Below are 18,457 nucleotides of genomic sequence, written 5' to 3'. Positions count from 1 at the left end.
TTGTGTGGTTTGATAGACGTGCTTGAAGGACTACGAGAGAGAGGTTTGACTCCAGTTACTAGTGGGAACATGGTCTTATTATACACGGCCCTCTTTGATTATTCCTCATTATCCTCTTGTAATGTATGAAATGCTAAGTCCATGCTAATGCACTTCTCTAGGGTTGTTTGTGTTGGAAAATATATAGATATAATTAATTTGTACAATGTGCTTTGTAAACTAGACAACAAAGAATATAAAAAGGAATAATTTAGAAGATCCATAGTTTACAATGTGCTTTGTAAACTATTAATTCAAGATCCATAGTTGGCTATGAAATCACAGTTTGCTTGGAAGATTTTCAAACTATAGTTGCTCCACCAAGAGTGAAAATATATCCGGTCGAGCCTGTACGATCTACAGTGTCAGTTATCCAACTAGCATCATTGTGTGCTTTTAATACAACAGAATACCTAGAATGCATGATACCATATGTCATGATTCATTTCAAATAGTAAAGTATTCTATCCAATGTCTTCCAAATAATTCATTTCTAGAAGAATTAACAATGTACAACAAAATACCAATAATTTGTAAATATCTTAGTTGTGACATAGGATTTTCAAGATTCTTACTTAAACGCTAACAAGGATAAAGATGAGTACTAACAAGTTTGCATTTGAATCTGTCAAACTTCTTGAGAATCTTTTCAATTTAATGAAATTAATTTATACTAATACTATCACAATATCTCATTAATTTAATATTATGAATTACATGTGCTTCTCCCATATTAATCATGTCAAAATTTTTAGATAGAAATTATTTGGCATCAAGAACAATATCTACATTGGTATCAAAGATGAGATTATCATCAACATAAAGACATAGCATTATACATGCATCATCAACTATTTTAATGTATAAACATTGTGACATTCATTTCTCTTAAAATCATAAGTAAAATTATTTCATCAAATTTTTGATGCCATTGCTTAGGGGTGGGAGGCGGGGTTGCCTGCCCCTCCGCCCCCACCCCTGTCTGGGCCCCGTCCGTCCCATGTGGGCTGCTGGGGATCCGCCCACATGGTAAATTCATGAGCGGATAGGGCCTGGGTTGGGGCTGGGCCGAGGCCCACCCAAGATATTCCCATCCGGCCCACACACACACACACATATATAAGACAAATTCTACCGTGCCCCCTCATAGTTACCCCTCCTCTAACCGCTTGACGTGGATATGACACATTGTCACCACGCTGAACCCCTCTATTTTGGTGCTGCCAACATCAATTTCACCTCCACCGAGACCCAGCCTGCAAGTCAACCATGCCATACATTAAACCAAACTCAAGGCATGCAGAACCACCAATAGATCAAACACTACTAGGTAAGCTTCTTCCCATAGCCCCCGCCTTCCTCGTCTTCACGCTCTCTCCTCTATAGCTCAAACTTTTCTCTCCTCTATTACTTCTCTAGCCCAGTCTATCTCTTGGTAACATAGTGCCGCTCCTCTACTCTCTTCCATGACTAGGTGCTATGACACCAAGCATTGGAAACTCAGCCCTCCTCCATTAACAGAATTTCCAAAGGTGAGTTCTATGCTTTAGCCTTTAATCCTCTTTCCTTTCTCTCTCCTCCTCTGTTTCTCTCTCACTAGCCCAAGATGCAATTATCTAGTCTTTTTTAATCACATAACCACGTGGCCGCCATGTGTCACAACTACATCAAGCGGTAAGTATGAGCAGTAAGGAAGAAGTGGCCCAATAGCAACGCTCTATTTATAATGAAACGAGATAGTTTTGGGTATCCCAAAACGACGTCGTTTCATTAAGGGTTAATTCCCTTGGGTGCTTGGATCACTCTCAGAAATCTCACTCTCTCTTTCTCTCTCTCTCTCTCCATTGACGTTGCAGTCCACAGCTAAAGCCGTCTCCAATACTACAAACACCTTCTCCTTCTCCCTCCATCTTTGTAAGTATGAATCCAAAACCTTATTCTCAAATGCTCTTTTTTTGGCAGTTAATTGATTTTTTTTTGGGTGGTTGAGTCATAGACCATGAAGGATGGGATGATTCATTGGATTTGGAGGAATGTATTGTGTTTTGTGTGCTGTGGAGGATTGTATTGTGTGTATGTTGATTCGTTTCAAATTAGGGTTTTAATCTAAAACCCTAAATTAGTTTAGGGGTTTAGATTGAACCCCTAGATGATTTTAAGGTGTCGGGTTCTGAGCCCATTGGGGCCAGATGAGGAGGGGAGGGGCAGGGCCAATTCATCCTTTGACAGACGGACGGGCACAAGCTACATAGGGCACCTAGGTTCAGGCACGCCTTATTGAAACGGTTGCATGTTAGCGCCCTTGCAATCAAACTCAAGTTTCACCTTCTGACAACCTTACTAATATAAAGAGGAAAGATGCACTCAATCCATTGCTTGTTGCTTAGTGCTATTGACTTGCTCTTGGTTGCCTGGTATCTTGGAACCTCATAATTTTTACTTTAATTCTATCGTATCCTTTTATATCTAAATAACAAGTTATCCTTTGTTATTCTCAAGATTTTATATATCAACTTTGGCTTACTCCAACGAATCTCATTCGCCACATTTATATTGTCTTCCACCTTCCTTCCTACTTTCAACCAAAAATAACTACAGTTGTTAGAAATGCTTTAACCACAGTTGTGAGAAATGCTTTAACCACAAATAGATTCTACAAAAATAAACTCACAAACTAACATAACTTGATGTAGTACGTTAGATTGTAAAGCTGTTTTTATTATAAAGTAGATATTGCATATCACACGAACCCATGTGAGTTTACTTTTGTGGGACATCTTTGTGGTTGTAGCACTTTTCTATAGTTATTATCTAATTACAACTCCTTTACTCACGTTATATTCACCCCTACCAACTGACTATCACTCACCTATGGAGGCTCGATTTGTGAAAAAAAATGATATTACTTAGCCTATGAAAATAAAGGATATAACGCTTCTGTCTCGTAGAACGCTTAAGCCATTAACGTCGCTACCTTCATCTCTCTCTCTCTCTCTCTCTCTCTCTCTCCTTCTGACCAGTACCCAGAGTGAACCATGAGGAGTGTCGTTGCCAATTGCTGGAAAACTAGCCAAGACAAGTGCTCCACCCATTGTGTAAGAGAATTCTAAGTTCCTCCACCTTTGATTCTTGGATCTTTCCTTTCTAACAACATGCATCAAACTCCTTGTTTTCTCACTTACTTTGGTGTTCCACTGCCTTTAATAGCCATAAAGGGGAGTCGAAAACAACTGCCCCACCAACCGAGACCACCCCAACTGCAACCGGTTCCGCACTAGTTATCTCAGTAAGCCATCTTTCTGTTTCATTCCTATTTAACCCAAGGATGCTAATCTATATGTGAGAAGCGCAAAGCCTTAGATTCTTTTAATTTTAACTTACATTTATGACCCAATTTCTTAAGTCATTTAAAGATAGTATAAATTATTCAGATAGAATGCTAATACATACTTTATTAGAAACTAAGTGACAATACATTATTTTGTATAAGTGACGAGCTATGCGATTAAATTATTGCATTAGCGCTAGCTAGGAGGTGCAGCGCTCAGACATCTCGAACTCTGAAATTACCCATGACCATACACTCATTAGTATCGTAAACTAGATCCTTAAATTATAATAGTACACAAAGCTAATTCTTAGATGACCCTTTTTACGTACTAAGTTGTGAAGTTAATTAATTACGTAGTATATGTCATTCATCATGCCATGATGCCATATTATATTATGATTTATGTTCAATTTTTTTTTTTTTTCAAATAACTATAGTTCATGTATATATTATGTTTATTCATGCATAGTAGCTTATGTTCAAGAGAAACTATATCACATATTTTATTCTAAGAAATCAATATTGTGTTATGAAAAAAGTAGATGAGATTCGTTATATTTATAAGAGAATCATGCATCTCATTCGTCATATTTATGTCATGAAGATCTTCATATAATAAGAATAAGATAAGTCAAGTATAAGAATGATAAGATATAAGATGACCACAGACATGCATGGTACTAAATTATGGGTGGATGTGCAAGTCACAGATAGGGGTGTAACCAGTCTGGTTTGATCCAATTTTGGATAAAATTTTGGACCGAACCGGTATGCACCGGTTTTACATTTTCAAGAACCGATTCCGCACCGGTTACCCTCTTAAACTGATACTTTCAATTTTACCGATTCCGGTTCGATTCGGTTTTTCAATTTTAATATACTATATACTATATTATATAATATATATAATAGTATATTATAGTATATAATACTATAGTGATAATATATTGTAGTATATTATAATATATAGTGATATAGTATTAGTATAACTATTAATACAATAGACTATAGTGATATAAGATTTTAAAACTTAATATTATATTAATTAGTAATTTATCATATAATACAAAATTATTTTATATATAGCTATATATTATATATAAAAATTATATACAATATAAAAAAATTATAATATATATGAACCGGTCTGGTTCGATCCGATCCAATTTTAGAAAAAGAAAAACTGGAACCAGACCGATTTTGACATGTTTTAAGAAAAATAAAACTGATACCGGATCGAACCAAACTCGATACCGGACCAAACCCATCAGTTCGGTCCAGTCTGATTCGGTTTACTAGTTCACCAATTTTTTTATACTCCTAACCATATATCTAAGCGCGATCCATCATAATTATATATGATATATTTAGCGATTTCGCTTGTAGCTACAAGCAATGGAACCGATACACAATCCTGCACATAGGGTTAATGTGTGTTGACCAAATAAGAAAAGATACTAAAGTCAAGTTTTGTAAGTCATGTATGTCATGACCATAAGTATGAACATTAAGATCTTTATCAGTATTAAGTATACATAGTGTTGGAGAACTTAATGTTTATTATGTTTATGATATAGTGTGTTTCTTATTGGGTCTTCAATTCATTTTATTTTACGATTTAACCACCTAGGTGAGGAAGATGATCAAGATAACCATGCAGGCCAGGCTTAGCCAGAGGAACTTAGTATTAATACAATCTATGTGGACAATTTAATTAATTTGATTTGGATTTAAGTTAGTTATTTTATTTTTCTTCAGCATCGAAACTCTTATTATAATTTATTCTTAAGTCTCGATCTATTTAAGAACTCGTTTATGAAATAACGAGATATTTTTATTAAGGCCTTGTTTGGATTCAGATATGATTTCATCTCATCTCATTATTATAACTTTCCTAATTTTTCACACAAAATATAATAAACAATTCAATTTTTTCAAATCCCAAAATAATAATAATATTAAAAAATAATATTTTATTCAACTTATTTAAAACAATTTCATCTCATCTCACTATCCAAATCAAACCTAATTATGTAAGTCTCTTACCTGGCTTGAGTTATGAATGTCACATGACATTCCTAACTTATAGGAATGGGTGTTACAATAGTAGACATAAGAGCAAACATACATGTCATTTCTAATTGCAATTTTTTTTCAACTCTTTAGGATACAAGTGGCATGACTGTTATGATAGGTAACTTCATCTCTGCTCAAGTACTTAAAGTAGGAAAAGTTGAATTTAATGTACGTTTGCAAATCAACGTGTAACAACTAGGCCTAATAATTTTAAAGTTGGAATATTGATAATTTGTTTTGGGCTTAAATTATATTTAATGGGCTATAGTGGACGAGCCCACAAGCGATAAATTATTGTGGTTGATTAGAAGTTTTAATTAGGTTCAATAACCAGGATAAATCTCATTTATTATTTATTAAACGAGTTAGACTCATTTTAAAATTTAAAGACCGGCAATTAGAAATTTATTTCAATTTAAAATTATCATTGATTGAAGTTCCCTATGTAGTCTCAGTCATTGCCAATCCTATAATGAATGAACTACTGAATCATATTTTTAATTTAAACTCTCGTTTTAATTGATTATGACCGAGTCTAACTCGAACTCGTCAGCACCATCTCTCAAATTTCTCTATAAATATCTCTCTTCCATGTGTTAGTCTAGGGAGACGTGACAATGGCCTAGATCATGTATAAAGATTTTAAGTTATGATTTTTATGGTACAGACTTTGAAAAATTTTAATAAATGATTCTGCATACTCTCATACATGATTTCAGTATTTTAATACAAAATGACTCTATTTATTATTAGAAATTTTTGTACTTGGTGCTTCCTTCAGAAAGAAAAATATATATTCTTAAGTCAAATTCAGTAATAGCACACCTATTCCCGAGACTTTCTAAAAGTGATTTTATTCTCTAACCGTAGGGAGCAGGGTGTTACATAATGGTATGTGCAAGTTCATGTAAATCATCAGGAGGGTTGTTTTGAATTACAAAATACAATTACAAGCATTGTAAGAAAGATTTTAATATTTTCTTGCCAATGCTTGAGATTCCTCCAAATTTCTCGGGTTCGTTAGAAGTCATAGTGACAACAAATCAATTAACAATGCAAGTCTAGTTTCACAAAGTGAATTTATACTCTAAGATTGTTGGGAAATATATAGATATAAATAATTTATGCAACGTGCTTTCTAAACTCAATGTGCTTTGAACTCTATATTTGTTTGCAAATCAATGGTATGTGTGGGTTCATGTAAATCATCAGAATGATCTTTTTCAATTACAAAATACAACCCAAGTATTGTAAGAAAGATTTTAATTTTTTCTTGCCAACGCTTGAGATTCCTCCAAATTTTTCGGGTGCAATAGATTTATTAGAAGTCATAGTGACAACCAATCAATTAACGATGCAAGTCTAGTTTAACAAAGTGAATTTCTACTCTACAATTGTTGGAAAATATATAGATATAAATAATTTATGCAATGTGTTTTGTAAACTTAATGTAGGTTTGCAAATCAATGGTACGTTCATGTAAATCATCAGGAGGATCTTTTTCAATTGCAAACTACAACCCAAGTATTGGAAGAAAGATTTCAATCTTTTCTTGCCAATGCTTGAGATTCTTCCAAATTTCTCAAGTGCAATAGATTCTTTAAAAGTCATAGCAACAACCAAGCAATTAGCAATGCAAGTCTAGTTTAACGAAGTGAATTTCTACTATAAGGTTGTTGGGAAATATATAGATATAAATAATTTATACAATGTGTTTTGTAAACTAGAGACCAAAGAAAATGACGATAACATTCGAGAAAAAGAGAATTTGGTGTTGAGGCATATTGATGACGTTTTCCTTAGAATAAAATTACAATGCCTCTGAATTAGAATATGCACTTGGCTTCTTGACAGTTTATTCAAAATATAGTAACGTAGATTCTCGTTAATCTTCTTTTCGGTGCATACAAAAGAAGATCTTTGAAGCCGATATAAAATTGTCAAAATCCAAAAAAAGAAAAACAAAAATAAAGAAAAAAGTGTTTCTCTAATTTTTAGAGAGTTTTGAGTGTTCAAATTCGTGGGTGGGGTCTCCTATTTATAAATAATGAAGTAGCACTTATGAAGAATCACAACTTTTCAATTTGATAAAATCTTTTTATTTTACCAAAGGATATAATACTTGTTTGGTGGCCTAGTGATTAAGGCTTGTATCCCTAGAAGGTATGCATAGATTCAAATAACCCCATAATAGCACATACTAGTTAAGTTTCTGTTCATAATAATTTTTTAAAATATTTTAATCAAAGACGATGTTACGTCCATTGAGAAAGGTTACCGAGCCTTTCTACCGATAGTGCAATTTGTACTAGGGGTGGGCTCCGACTCTGACGGAGTCGGAGTTGTCATTTCCGACCTTCGACTCCGACAAAAGTCAGAGCCGAATTGCCCCTCCGACTCCGACTCCGAACTGAGTCGGAGTCCGATTCTGATCGGAGTTCGGAGCTCCGACCTTCGATCGGAACTTCGAACGAAGGTCGGAGCTCCGACATCCAATCGGAACTCCGAACGGTGGTCGGAGGGAATTCCGAACAGAGGTCGGCGTGGCGCTCGAGCAGAACCCATCCAGAGAGGTTCGCTCGATGTGCGCTCGACGTAGCGCTCGAGCAGAACTCTTCCAGAGAGGTTCGCTTGACTTCCGCTCGACATATCGCTTGAGCCAATGTTCAATACAACGTGCGCTCGACTTGCGCTCGACTTGCGCTCGACACCTCGCTCGAGCGCAAGTGTTCAATACAATGTAAAATTCAGGGTTTTGAGCATCTTGATTTGTTGGGACTATATTCAATACAACCAATTCACAAAAATCACAACTACTGGCTCCAATTCATAAGAGACGTGCTTGAATTAAATTTAGGGCTCATAACCTTACTCTCACCGTAGGTGGAAGCTAAATAGAGGAGCAACGAGGAACGGCGGCATGCTGGCAAGAAAGACACGAGAAGTGAGGCTCGAGACGGCTTCACTGGTTCAGTGAGACGCGAGAGAGAAGGGAGAAGGAAGAAGAAAGCAGAAGAATGAAGAAGAAGGAAGAAGGACTGAAGAAGGGGGGTGACGTGTTTTGGAGCCCCCTTTTTAATATGAAACGACGCCGTTCCATATTAAGTGGAACGGTGTCGTTCAATTTTTTTTTTTAAACCCAGCTATAAAATGACGTCGTTTTACAGTTGGGTTTTATAAAAAAAATTTCAAAGTCGGAGTCGGAGCTCCTTGGAGCTCCGATTCCGACTTCGACTCCGAATAGTTATTCGAAGCTACTCCAAATTTCGACTCTGAATTCCGACAACTCCGACTCCGTCGGAGTCTGCGTCGGCGTCGTAGCGGAAGTCGGACGGAGTCAAAATTTTCAGAATTTTGCACACCCCTAATTTGCACTTTGCTTTTTGTTTTCAATCACTTTTTAAAGAGTTCTGCAGCTTGCTACTCATCATTTCACACACCACATATATTTTTATTTTTATTTTCATTTTTTTTATTTTATTTATCTTAAACTAATTGAATTTTTCTACTCATCATGTATACACCACACATTTGGTAAGAAAAAAAATGTGTAGTATGTGGTGTAATGATGATGAGTAAATTTTTTTTTTTTTAAATCCCTCTAAACATTTAAAAAAAAAATCACAAACTTATTAAAAAATATTTTCTTAACCATCAAATAAAAAAATAAAAAAATTCCGGTAGAAATTCTAAAACCAACAGTTGGTACATCATGCCTGTCATATGTACAAACTTGCCATGGATTATTATTAGAGCTAAATTTGTTTAAATTAAGTTTTCCTAAAGTAGACAGATTCGGTGCTTGCTTTTTGTAAGATATGATTCTGAACTAGTTTTGGAGACTGTTTTCTTGAAATTTGTTTGATTCCTGCACCCAATTAGTTCTTTGCAGTACTTTTGCAAGTAATCCGTCGGATGGGTTTGGGTGTGGGAAGAAAATTTTATATTTTATTTGAAAGTTTAAAATGTTATATTTTAATAATGTTATTGTATTAAAATTTAAAAAAATTAAATTGAGATTTGAAAAAGTTAAATTATTTATTATATTTTATATATAGATTTAAAAAATGTGTAATGATGAGATGAAAATTTTATGTCTCATCTCATCCCAAACCTGCCTGCTCGTTTGTTTTTCAGATGAGATGAGATGAAATTAAATGAATTGAGATTAAAGTTAAAAATTGAATAAAATATTATTATAAAAATATTTTTTTAATATTATTTGTATTTTAAAATTTTAAAAATTTAAATTGTTTATTTTATTTTATGTGAAAATTTAAAAAAATTGTAATGATTAAATAAGATTAGATGAGATAAGTTAAGAGAAATTATGAAAACAAACGAGACTGGACTGGGCTGCGGAGATTATTATTATTATCTTTTCTTAAATTTTTATTGTATTTTCATAAAAATGTTTCAATTGTTGTTTACATGCGGCAGCCATGTCTAACTATTTAGAAACCGAATCCTCCAAAAAGAAATATATATATATATATATATATATTTACAATCGAAAAACGTATAAAGCATTGATTTTAAGAAATTATAGAGACCAATTTAATATTTTAAAATGAGAGAAATGATCGAAGATGCCGTACATTTTATAGTTTAGAGTATAGGCGTTTTTGCATAAAATTTCTTTCATAAACTATATAATAGATGTTACAAAATATAACACAAATTTATGATAAATATTTTAATTATAAAAAAATCTTATAAAAATAAATATGTTTATGGCTGAAATAATTCTATCTTATAATAATTATAAAGATTATAGTATACTAGAAGGTGTCTTACACTCAAAAGAAAAACGCAGTCGTTTTAAAGCCGTTGACTGGAATGCATATAAGGCGGATGAATTTCCAAACCAACCCCTCGGCATGCTCTTCCTCTGCTTCCCGCCACACGCCACTCTGAGGAAACAAACCAAAAGCCATCGTCGCAGTAACCACCGGTACGAATGGTCCGATTCCACGAGCAGATAATCGGGGACCTTCTAGAAGACCCAAATGGCGGACTCGTGGTCCTCTCCTCTGGGCTCTACCTCTCTAAGCTCATATCCTCCATGGTCCTCCTCCACTCTTCTTCCCGCGGCACTCTCCTCCTCCTCTCCCCCTCCAATCCCCGCCTCAAATCTCTCATCCTCCACCACCTCACCGGCCACAAAATTACTGTATCTGAGATCTCCGCTGACTTCCCTGCTACCCACCGCCTCTCCCTCTATGCCTCCAACTCCGTCTTCTTCATCACCCCCCGCATCCTTGTCGTTGACCTCCTCTCCCGCCGCCTCTCCCCTACCCTCATCGCCGGACTCCTCATCCTCACAGCCCACTCCCTCTCCGAGACCTCCACTGAGGCCTTCATTGTCCGCCTTCTCCGCTCCCTCAACCCCGACCTCTCCGTCTTCGCCTTCTCTGACCGTCCCCATGCCATGGTCTCCGGCTTCGCTAAGGCTGAGCGCACCATGAAGTGCATCTACGTCAGGAAGCTCCACCTCTGGCCCAGGTTCCACGTCCACGTCTCCGACGAGCTCGAGCGGGACCCGCCGGCTGTAATCGACGTTAGGGTTCCGATGAGCAAATGCATGGTGGGGATTCAGAGATCAGTCTTGGAGGTCATGGACGCGTGCCTGAAGGAGATGAGGAGGACCAACAAGGTCGACGTTGAGGATCTCACGGTAGAGAACGGCCTGTTCAAATCCTTTGATGAGATCGTGAGGCGCCAGTTGGACCCCATTTGGCATACCTTGGGGAAAAAGACTAAGCAGCTTGTTTCGGACCTGAAGACTTTGAGGAAGCTCTTGGATTATCTAGTCAGGTACCTCGGCTGCAGTTTTCTTTCCTTTTCTTCTTTCTCCCTTTTATTTTCGTGGGCTTCTTCTTTCTGGTTTACTTTCGCTTCTGGAATGCTGTGGGAGATAATAACGTAGTAAGGTTGGGAGTCTCAAGTGTAGCTACTTATGAAACTGTCCCCTGATATATCCTATCCGTGACTCAGTGAGTCTCAGTCTTGTTGCTTTTAGCTTGAACAGGGATTTCATGTCACATAAAGTCTAGCTAGACATTTTGATTTGAAATGTCCTACTTGTAAGATCGTTTAGAGTTTGGCTGATGTAATTCTTTGAAAGTAGTTTGCCTGGGTAATTTAAACAATATTGTTTGTGAATTTAAGCGTGTTTTATGAGTGTGGTATCTTTAGTTTGGAAAAACTAGGTTGGAGTACCGATCAAAAAAAAGTTTTGAAAAACTTGGTTGAAGTGATATTCTTTCTAGTACTTCTGTGATGTAGATGTTATTTAAGCATATTGAGGTGATTGCTGGGTAGCTGTTTTAATAACTTTTTTCTCTCTTTGATGTAAAAATTGTGCTAATCAAATGGTTTTGGCGACTGATTTTTTGAGATTTCTTGGGTAGGTATGACGCAGTGACTTATTTGAAATATTTGGATACACTGAGGGTGTCAGAGAGTTTTCGGTCAGTTTGGATATTTGCAGAGTCGAGCTATAAGATATTTGAGTATGCGAAGAAACGGGTTTATCGTTTTGTGAGGTCGGATGGTGTGAAACTAGTGAGTGGGCAGGGTAAGAGTGTGGCAGGCAAAAAGAGGAAATCGAAGGGGGCTGACAAGATTGAGGAAGAAGGTGAGTGAGTGTTTATTATCATGTTCTTTTTCTGCTTCGACCTGACTTTTATGTGTATTGTTCTGCTTCATTCTAGCTCTCATTTTGAATTCTGTCATCAAACACAGAAAAATTCAAAGGGGTATTAAAAGAAGGGGAAGGGGACCAAGGGTTACACTACCGAGCCTTTGGGAGCCTTTTTTTTTTTAATTTCTCTTCCTTAAATTTAATGAATGTGCAGTTGGTGGTGCATCATCGTCAAGTACAAGTAGTGCATTAGTTTTGGAGGAAGTATTGGAGGCGGCTCCAAAGTGGAAGGTGTTACGTGTGAGTTAGTGAGTTTCCATTTTCTTTGCAGTCTGTTGGTTACTTTTTTCTCATAGGTGCAGAGCTTATTGGTTTCCGAACCTTACTATGAAGGAAAGATAAGTTGTGTTCAGCCTTATGTTTCATATCTTATTTGTGGTGGTAGTTTTTCCTATTTTTTCATTTGGATGATTAAGTCCAAAAACTTTGGAGTTATTAGATTTGGAAGTTCACTCTGAATTCAGGCATTGCTATTTTATTACAGGAGATTCTTGAAGAGATAGAGGAAGAGAGACAAAAGCTGGCTTTGTCAAGAGAAGAGCTTATGGTTGAAGCTGAAGAGAATGACAGTGGTATTGTTCTAGTGGCATGCAAAGATGAATGCTCATGCATGCAGCTTGAAGAATGCATCTTGAATAATCCACAGAAGGTTCTTTCCTATACCCTGTTCTTATTTGTCAGATTTCCTTATATTTCTTAGCTGTAGTATATTCTCTGTGTCCCATACTTGGTAATTTTATTTATTTGTTTAGTTGGAATATATTTTTCTTTAGTCTAGCCAATTGCTTAGCACCCTCATACAAAGGCTAACCAAGCCATTAGCATCAAAATGCGAATTTGCAAGGGTTTAACTTGATCACAAAGCAAAGATATAAGCTCCTAGTTTCATTATCTCACCAATACTTAAAACTTCATTGCACTTGTAGCTGATCACAGAAATACATAGCTGTTAAGCGCTTTTAACCTGATGATGAGAATAGGTGATGAAGTCATTATTCATCGCTGCCTGACCAAAGGTTCAAACAAAATGCTCACAGAGATAGCCTGATTGCATTCAGTTAAAAGAAAAGAGGTTTTGACTACTTAGAAACTAGATGAATGAGTTGCAACCTTATTTGAGTAATTGGTTATTAATTTGTGATACCTTCTATTGAGTGAGCATAGAAAGCTGGTGAATGCGATCCTATATTGCTTGAGAGGGAGAAGTTTATGCTCCTTATAATGATTCCAACGAGTACCAATGTGATGCCCCATATGATAAGGATAAAGGTAGGTGGTGAATGAGATCTCACATTGCTTGGGAATGAGAAGTTCTTGCTCTTTATAAGGTTCCAATGGGGCTCCAATTGTAACATTGACTAGTCATTTTAGAGTATAGGCCACGTGGTTTGAGCCTTCCATTGGGGCTTTATAGCCAATTGAATCATTGACTAGTCTTTTGGAGTATGGGCCCAAATGTGGCTTGGGCTTTCCTTGGGTCGTTACATAATTGAAATCCATGACTTTTCCCCTTAAATCCAATAAGCATGTGTTGGTTTTGATGGGCTTGCATTCTGCTTATTAGAACTTCTACCAAAAGCTATTTCCGTAACTAATGAAAAAATATGCTATGTGCATACATATTCAACCATCAGTATGTAAGTAGAGTTTTTAATTATTTTTCTTACTATATTTTTGTGTTCTCCTAAAAATAATTTGAAAAGTAACCAGGTATGGAATTGTGGGGACACTATTTTTACCCCTTTTCCTTGTAACTGATAATGATGGATGTATAACACATAACTGTTCAATGATATGTTTCCTGGTGTAGGTCATGCGCGAAGAATGGGAGAAATACTTGCTGAGCAAAGTAGAGCTGCGGGACCTACATGCACGTTACAAAAAAAAACCAAAGGATCCCAAAGGTTTTGGGATTCTTGATGGAGTGGTCCCTATAACACCTGCACAGAATGCAGAAGCTAGCAGTACAAACAAGCAGGAACATGATGCACTTTTGGCTGCCGCATCAGAAATAAGAAAGCAAGCTAAAATGGACTATGTTGTTGGAGAGGATCTCCAACTTCATAATGGCAGCAGAAAACATGAAAAAGTGAAAGGAAAAGTAAGGAATAAGAAAGGCGCAGCTAATCTTCCAAGTCCTGGGGGTAAAGATAATAATCGCAATGAGAAGGCAGCTAGAAATGATATTGTTGAAACATCAGATTCAGGAAATCAAGGCAAAAAAGATGAAATAAATTCGTTGGTTGCAGGTGGTTTTTGTGAAGCCACAAGTCAAGGTGCCTCTGTAGACAAACCAATACTTCAAAAGCATAATCAAGAGTCTAATTATACAGGTTCTGGAAGTGCTAAGAACTTGCCACCAGTGCATTTTTATGCCCTAGAAAGCGATCAGCCTATACTTGACATTTTGATGCCCTCTGTAATTATTGTTTACCATCCAGACATGACTTTTGTCAGAGAAATTGAAGTTTACAAAGCTGAGAATCCATCAAAAAAGTTGAAAGTTTACTTTCTCTTCTATGAAGATTCCACCGAAGTGCAAAAGTTTGAGGCTAGTATACGCAGGGAGAATGGAGCTTTTGAATCTCTGATCAGGCAGAAATCAATGATGATGATTCCAGTTGATCAGGTATGACATTTGGAGTCCTGTATCAATTTTGACAAACAGGATGTCTTGGAGACTCAGTTGTCATGGTCATATATGTTACTTGGCAGGTCACTATACAATATCTTGGTACTGGACTTGGTGTTGATCTTGCTGGAAATTAGATCAAATTCATCATTTGCTAATGTGAATTTGTTCTTTCTTTGAAGCAAAAATCTTTTGTAATATCTCCATTCTGAATTCCTAGTAATTAATTTGGATGATTCCTTTAATGACCTGAAAACGTTTTTTTCCAGAAAATTCTGCATAGACCTCTCTCACCTTTTAACATGCAAAGCCTGATTTCGTATCTTTCCTTTAGTTTAAGAATAAGCATGTCTTTAGTCCTTATTTGTGAAATAGATTATGCACTATTGCGTCAGTATTTTTTTCTATTTTATGAAACAAAATTCAGTTTATTTCTTGGGATCATTTTATGTTCACAATTGAAATCAAGTTCTTACGTATCTTTATGTTGGGGTGTGACCTGGGTTTGAGTCAGGACGGGCGCTGCCTAGGATTAAGTTCTTCTGTAGAACCACAAGCCTCAAGCTCACAAAACTCAATAACAAGAAAGGCAGGTGGAAGAAAGGAGATTGAGAAAGAGATGCAGGTGTGCCATTTTCGGTTTCCTCTTGATCTCCTCTCTGGAAATATATATTTAAGGTTTTTTTTTTCTTCTTTTTCCAGGTAATAGTGGACATGAGAGAGTTTATGAGTAGCCTTCCAAATGTTCTCCATCAGAGGGGCATGCGCATAATACCAGTGACTTTGGAAGTTGGAGATTATATTCTCTCACCCTTAATATGTGTGGAGAGGAAGAGTATCCAAGACCTTTTTATGAGTTTCACATCAGGCCGCCTTTACAACCAAGTAGAGACTATGGTCCGTTATTATAAAATACCTGTCCTCTTGATTGAGTTTTCACAAGATAAAAGTTTTTCGTTCCAGGTAATTAAACTACGTTTATGTACAGAAAGCCATAAGTTAGGCTTAATACTCTTCTGGTTTGATTTTTTGGAATTTGTTTTGTTTTTGTTTTTTTGTTCTTTTTTTTTTCTTTGCAGTCTGCAAGTGATATCAGTGATGATGTTACTCCAAATAGTATTATATCTAAGCTGTCATTGCTTGTACTCCATTTTCCACGCTTGCGCATTATCTGGTCTCGCAGTCTGCATGCCACTGCTGAGATATTTGCTTCACTCAAGGCTAATCAAGATGAACCGGATGAGATTAAAGCAATTCGAGTTGGTGTTCCTTCTGAGGATGGTATTGTGGAAGATGATGTGAGGTAAATTTCACTATTTAAGATTGGTTTTCATTGCAAATTGTTACTAGCAATTTGTGTTTACTGATAAAAGAAAATAGAAAAAATCATTTCGTTCAATCTGATGCTCCTAGAGGGTACGGGGTGAAACATTTAGGGGTAACCATTGTTAGCTAGGCCATGGCTGGCCCGACGCTCGAGTGAAATTACCCATTGGGTTCCATGGCCAACTCTTTAAATTTTTCATCGGTCCTAGAGCAAATAAGCATAAAGATGAGGTAATTTTGGATGTGTGTTTAACAGAGCATATGGTTGCATGAGGCTTGATGGTGCGTGTTGCGATTGAGGACCTTTTATTCCTGAGTTCTACTTGATAGATGAACCTTATCTTTCCCCTTGTATTTTTGTCCTGGTCATGGAGACTTTCGTGTGTTTGCTGGATGCCAAAATTCGGGAAGGGCAATTTTAATTTCATTCCAGGTGTAAGAAAGATTAAATTTCCCACCTTTGCTTCACCGACGATCTCCCCATCTTTTGCAGAGGAGACAGATGTTTGGTGCAAGTGGTCAAGCATTCCCTGATCAATTTGGAGGAGTTGTCTGATCATCTTTCTCCCAACCCGGGGAATTTTAGAAAATATTTAAATTTACCTTTTATCTTAAATCTTCCTTAGCCGAGATCAAAACCACCTGACTGGGTTATAGAAGCCCCCAAACTTACCCACTTCACAGGCCTTGCAATGGAGTGAATTGATTTAAATTGCTCAATTGATGAATTTGGATGTCTCTTTTCGGTTTCTATGCTGGATATAAATTTTGATGGTATATTACAACTATCGTTGCAGAGCTGAAAACTATAACACGTCTGCTATTGAGTTTCTAAGACGACTCCCAGGTGTGAGTGATTCAAATTACAGGGCTATAATGGATGGATGTAATAGCTTGGCTGATCTTGCTCTTCTTCCAGTAGAAAGGCTAACTGAACTAATGGGTGGTCAGAAAGCTGCTAGGACTCTCAGGGATTTCCTTGATGCAAAGTATCCAACCCTATTGTGAGGCTAATTGGTATCAAGTCATACAGAGGTGAGACAACTAATTAATTCATTCGTTTGGATATCTTATTTATTTACTAGTGCATTATCATTGCAATTTTGTATTTAGGGTTCTATCATGAGATAATTGTTGGTGATGCAGAAATGGGTGATTTTAGCCTCTTCTGCCTTGTATTGCTAGCTAATTTACCATTCATCCCTTTTATCCCCTCCACGATGTGGTCTCCCTCATTTACAGACTAATATTCAGTATTAATTTCAAGTGGACATTTAGATCATTTTATTGACAAAATAGGAAAGGGCAAACGCTTGCTCTTAGATATTGGTATAATTCTCGAAACACATTTCTACTGACTCTTTCCTCAATAACAATGCTACATTGTCACCTTAACAATTGAAAGACAATAGTAGAAGGATGGCTCAAGAAATTAAAATTGATAGATGGTTGAATGAGTTGCAATACCAAAAAGAGCCACAAATGCTCGAGCCTTACTGAATGAACAAGGAAACTTGCATGATTAATATACACATTCTCTAGTTAGCCCTTGCAAAAGAATCTCCCTCGTGAGTTGACCATCACTATAAAATGAGTTGAACTTCACTATATTCTAACAATATTTTTTTCTAATGTTTTTATTCAACTTTTTGTCTCTCCTTTTTCAAAACTCCATAAACTGTCATAATTCAAATCATTTTAGTTCACAAACCATTTCATTACTATTATAACAAATTTCTATCGCATCTCATTCCCCAAGCATTTTCTAAACCTACCATTGCTATCATGATACAATTTTTTAATAGAAAGAAGATTTGTGACTGTATTGGGATATAGGAAAAGGATATTTTTCATTTGAAATTGAGCAACCTCTTCGACATCACCAAGGTAAGGTTCATTGATGAGTTGCATATTTCTCATATCAACGGTAATGTGGTTATTTGCCCCATTACCTACATATATACTGGGTTTGATCTTCTTCAAAGTTGCCTTTAGCAGCCATTTAGTGAAAACAATCAAGGGCTTGATGCCTACTCTTCCAGCAAACCTGACATGGTGGTGGTCTTCCAAAAGATGAAGATCAGCGACTGACAAGGACTTTTCGTCGGCTAAAAACCACGAGTTGTTTAAGTACTTCTTGTGTCACCTGAGGGACAATGGTTGGCTATGAACTGCATTTTAAAGTTTTGAAACCAAGTTTGAAATTTGCCAAATAATCGATTAGAATCTGGAGTGGAAAATCATGATCAGTAAGATGCAACAAATTGGTAAAATAAATGTAGAATTCATATCGCTAATGTCGTACATATATATATATAGGAGATATGATAAGATCATCATCATCATC

The 18,457-nt window shown here is 36.4% G+C and overlaps 1 protein-coding gene across 1 annotated transcript; it reads left to right on the top strand.

Moving 5' to 3' along the window:
• Nucleotides 1-10,330: 10,330 nt before the first annotated feature.
• LOC109003372 (DNA repair endonuclease UVH1) lies at nt 10,331-17,392 on the top strand. Its single transcript, XM_018981487.2, has 9 exons — nt 10,331-11,263; nt 11,860-12,086; nt 12,307-12,392; nt 12,637-12,801; nt 13,963-14,781; nt 15,299-15,409; nt 15,487-15,747; nt 15,864-16,087; nt 16,908-17,392. The coding sequence occupies exons 1-9, from the start codon at nt 10,407-10,409 to the stop codon at nt 17,116-17,118; spliced, it is 2,961 nt and encodes a 986-aa protein (XP_018837032.2). The 5' UTR covers nt 10,331-10,406; the 3' UTR covers nt 17,119-17,392.
• Nucleotides 17,393-18,457: the final 1,065 nt, after the last annotated feature.

Source organism: Juglans regia, chromosome 2 (assembly GCF_001411555.2).
Source record: "Juglans regia cultivar Chandler chromosome 2, Walnut 2.0, whole genome shotgun sequence".
Classification (NCBI taxonomy): domain Eukaryota; kingdom Viridiplantae; phylum Streptophyta; class Magnoliopsida; order Fagales; family Juglandaceae; genus Juglans; species Juglans regia.
The sequence above is the reverse complement of the archived record's forward strand: the minus strand, read 5'-3'. Positions and strand labels throughout refer to the sequence as shown.

Bases quoted from the DNA above. Each gene is read 5' to 3' on its own strand.
- LOC109003372 (XM_018981487.2), top strand. From the start codon at position 10,407: ATGGTCCGATTCCACGAGCAGATAATCGGGGACCTTCTAGAAGACCCA. The intron at 15,410-15,486 runs GTGTGCCATTTT...TTCTTTTTCCAG, and splicing joins AGATTGAGAAAGAGATGCAG to GTAATAGTGGACATGAGAGA. The intron at 15,748-15,863 runs GTAATTAAACTA...TTTTCTTTGCAG, and splicing joins ATAAAAGTTTTTCGTTCCAG to TCTGCAAGTGATATCAGTGA.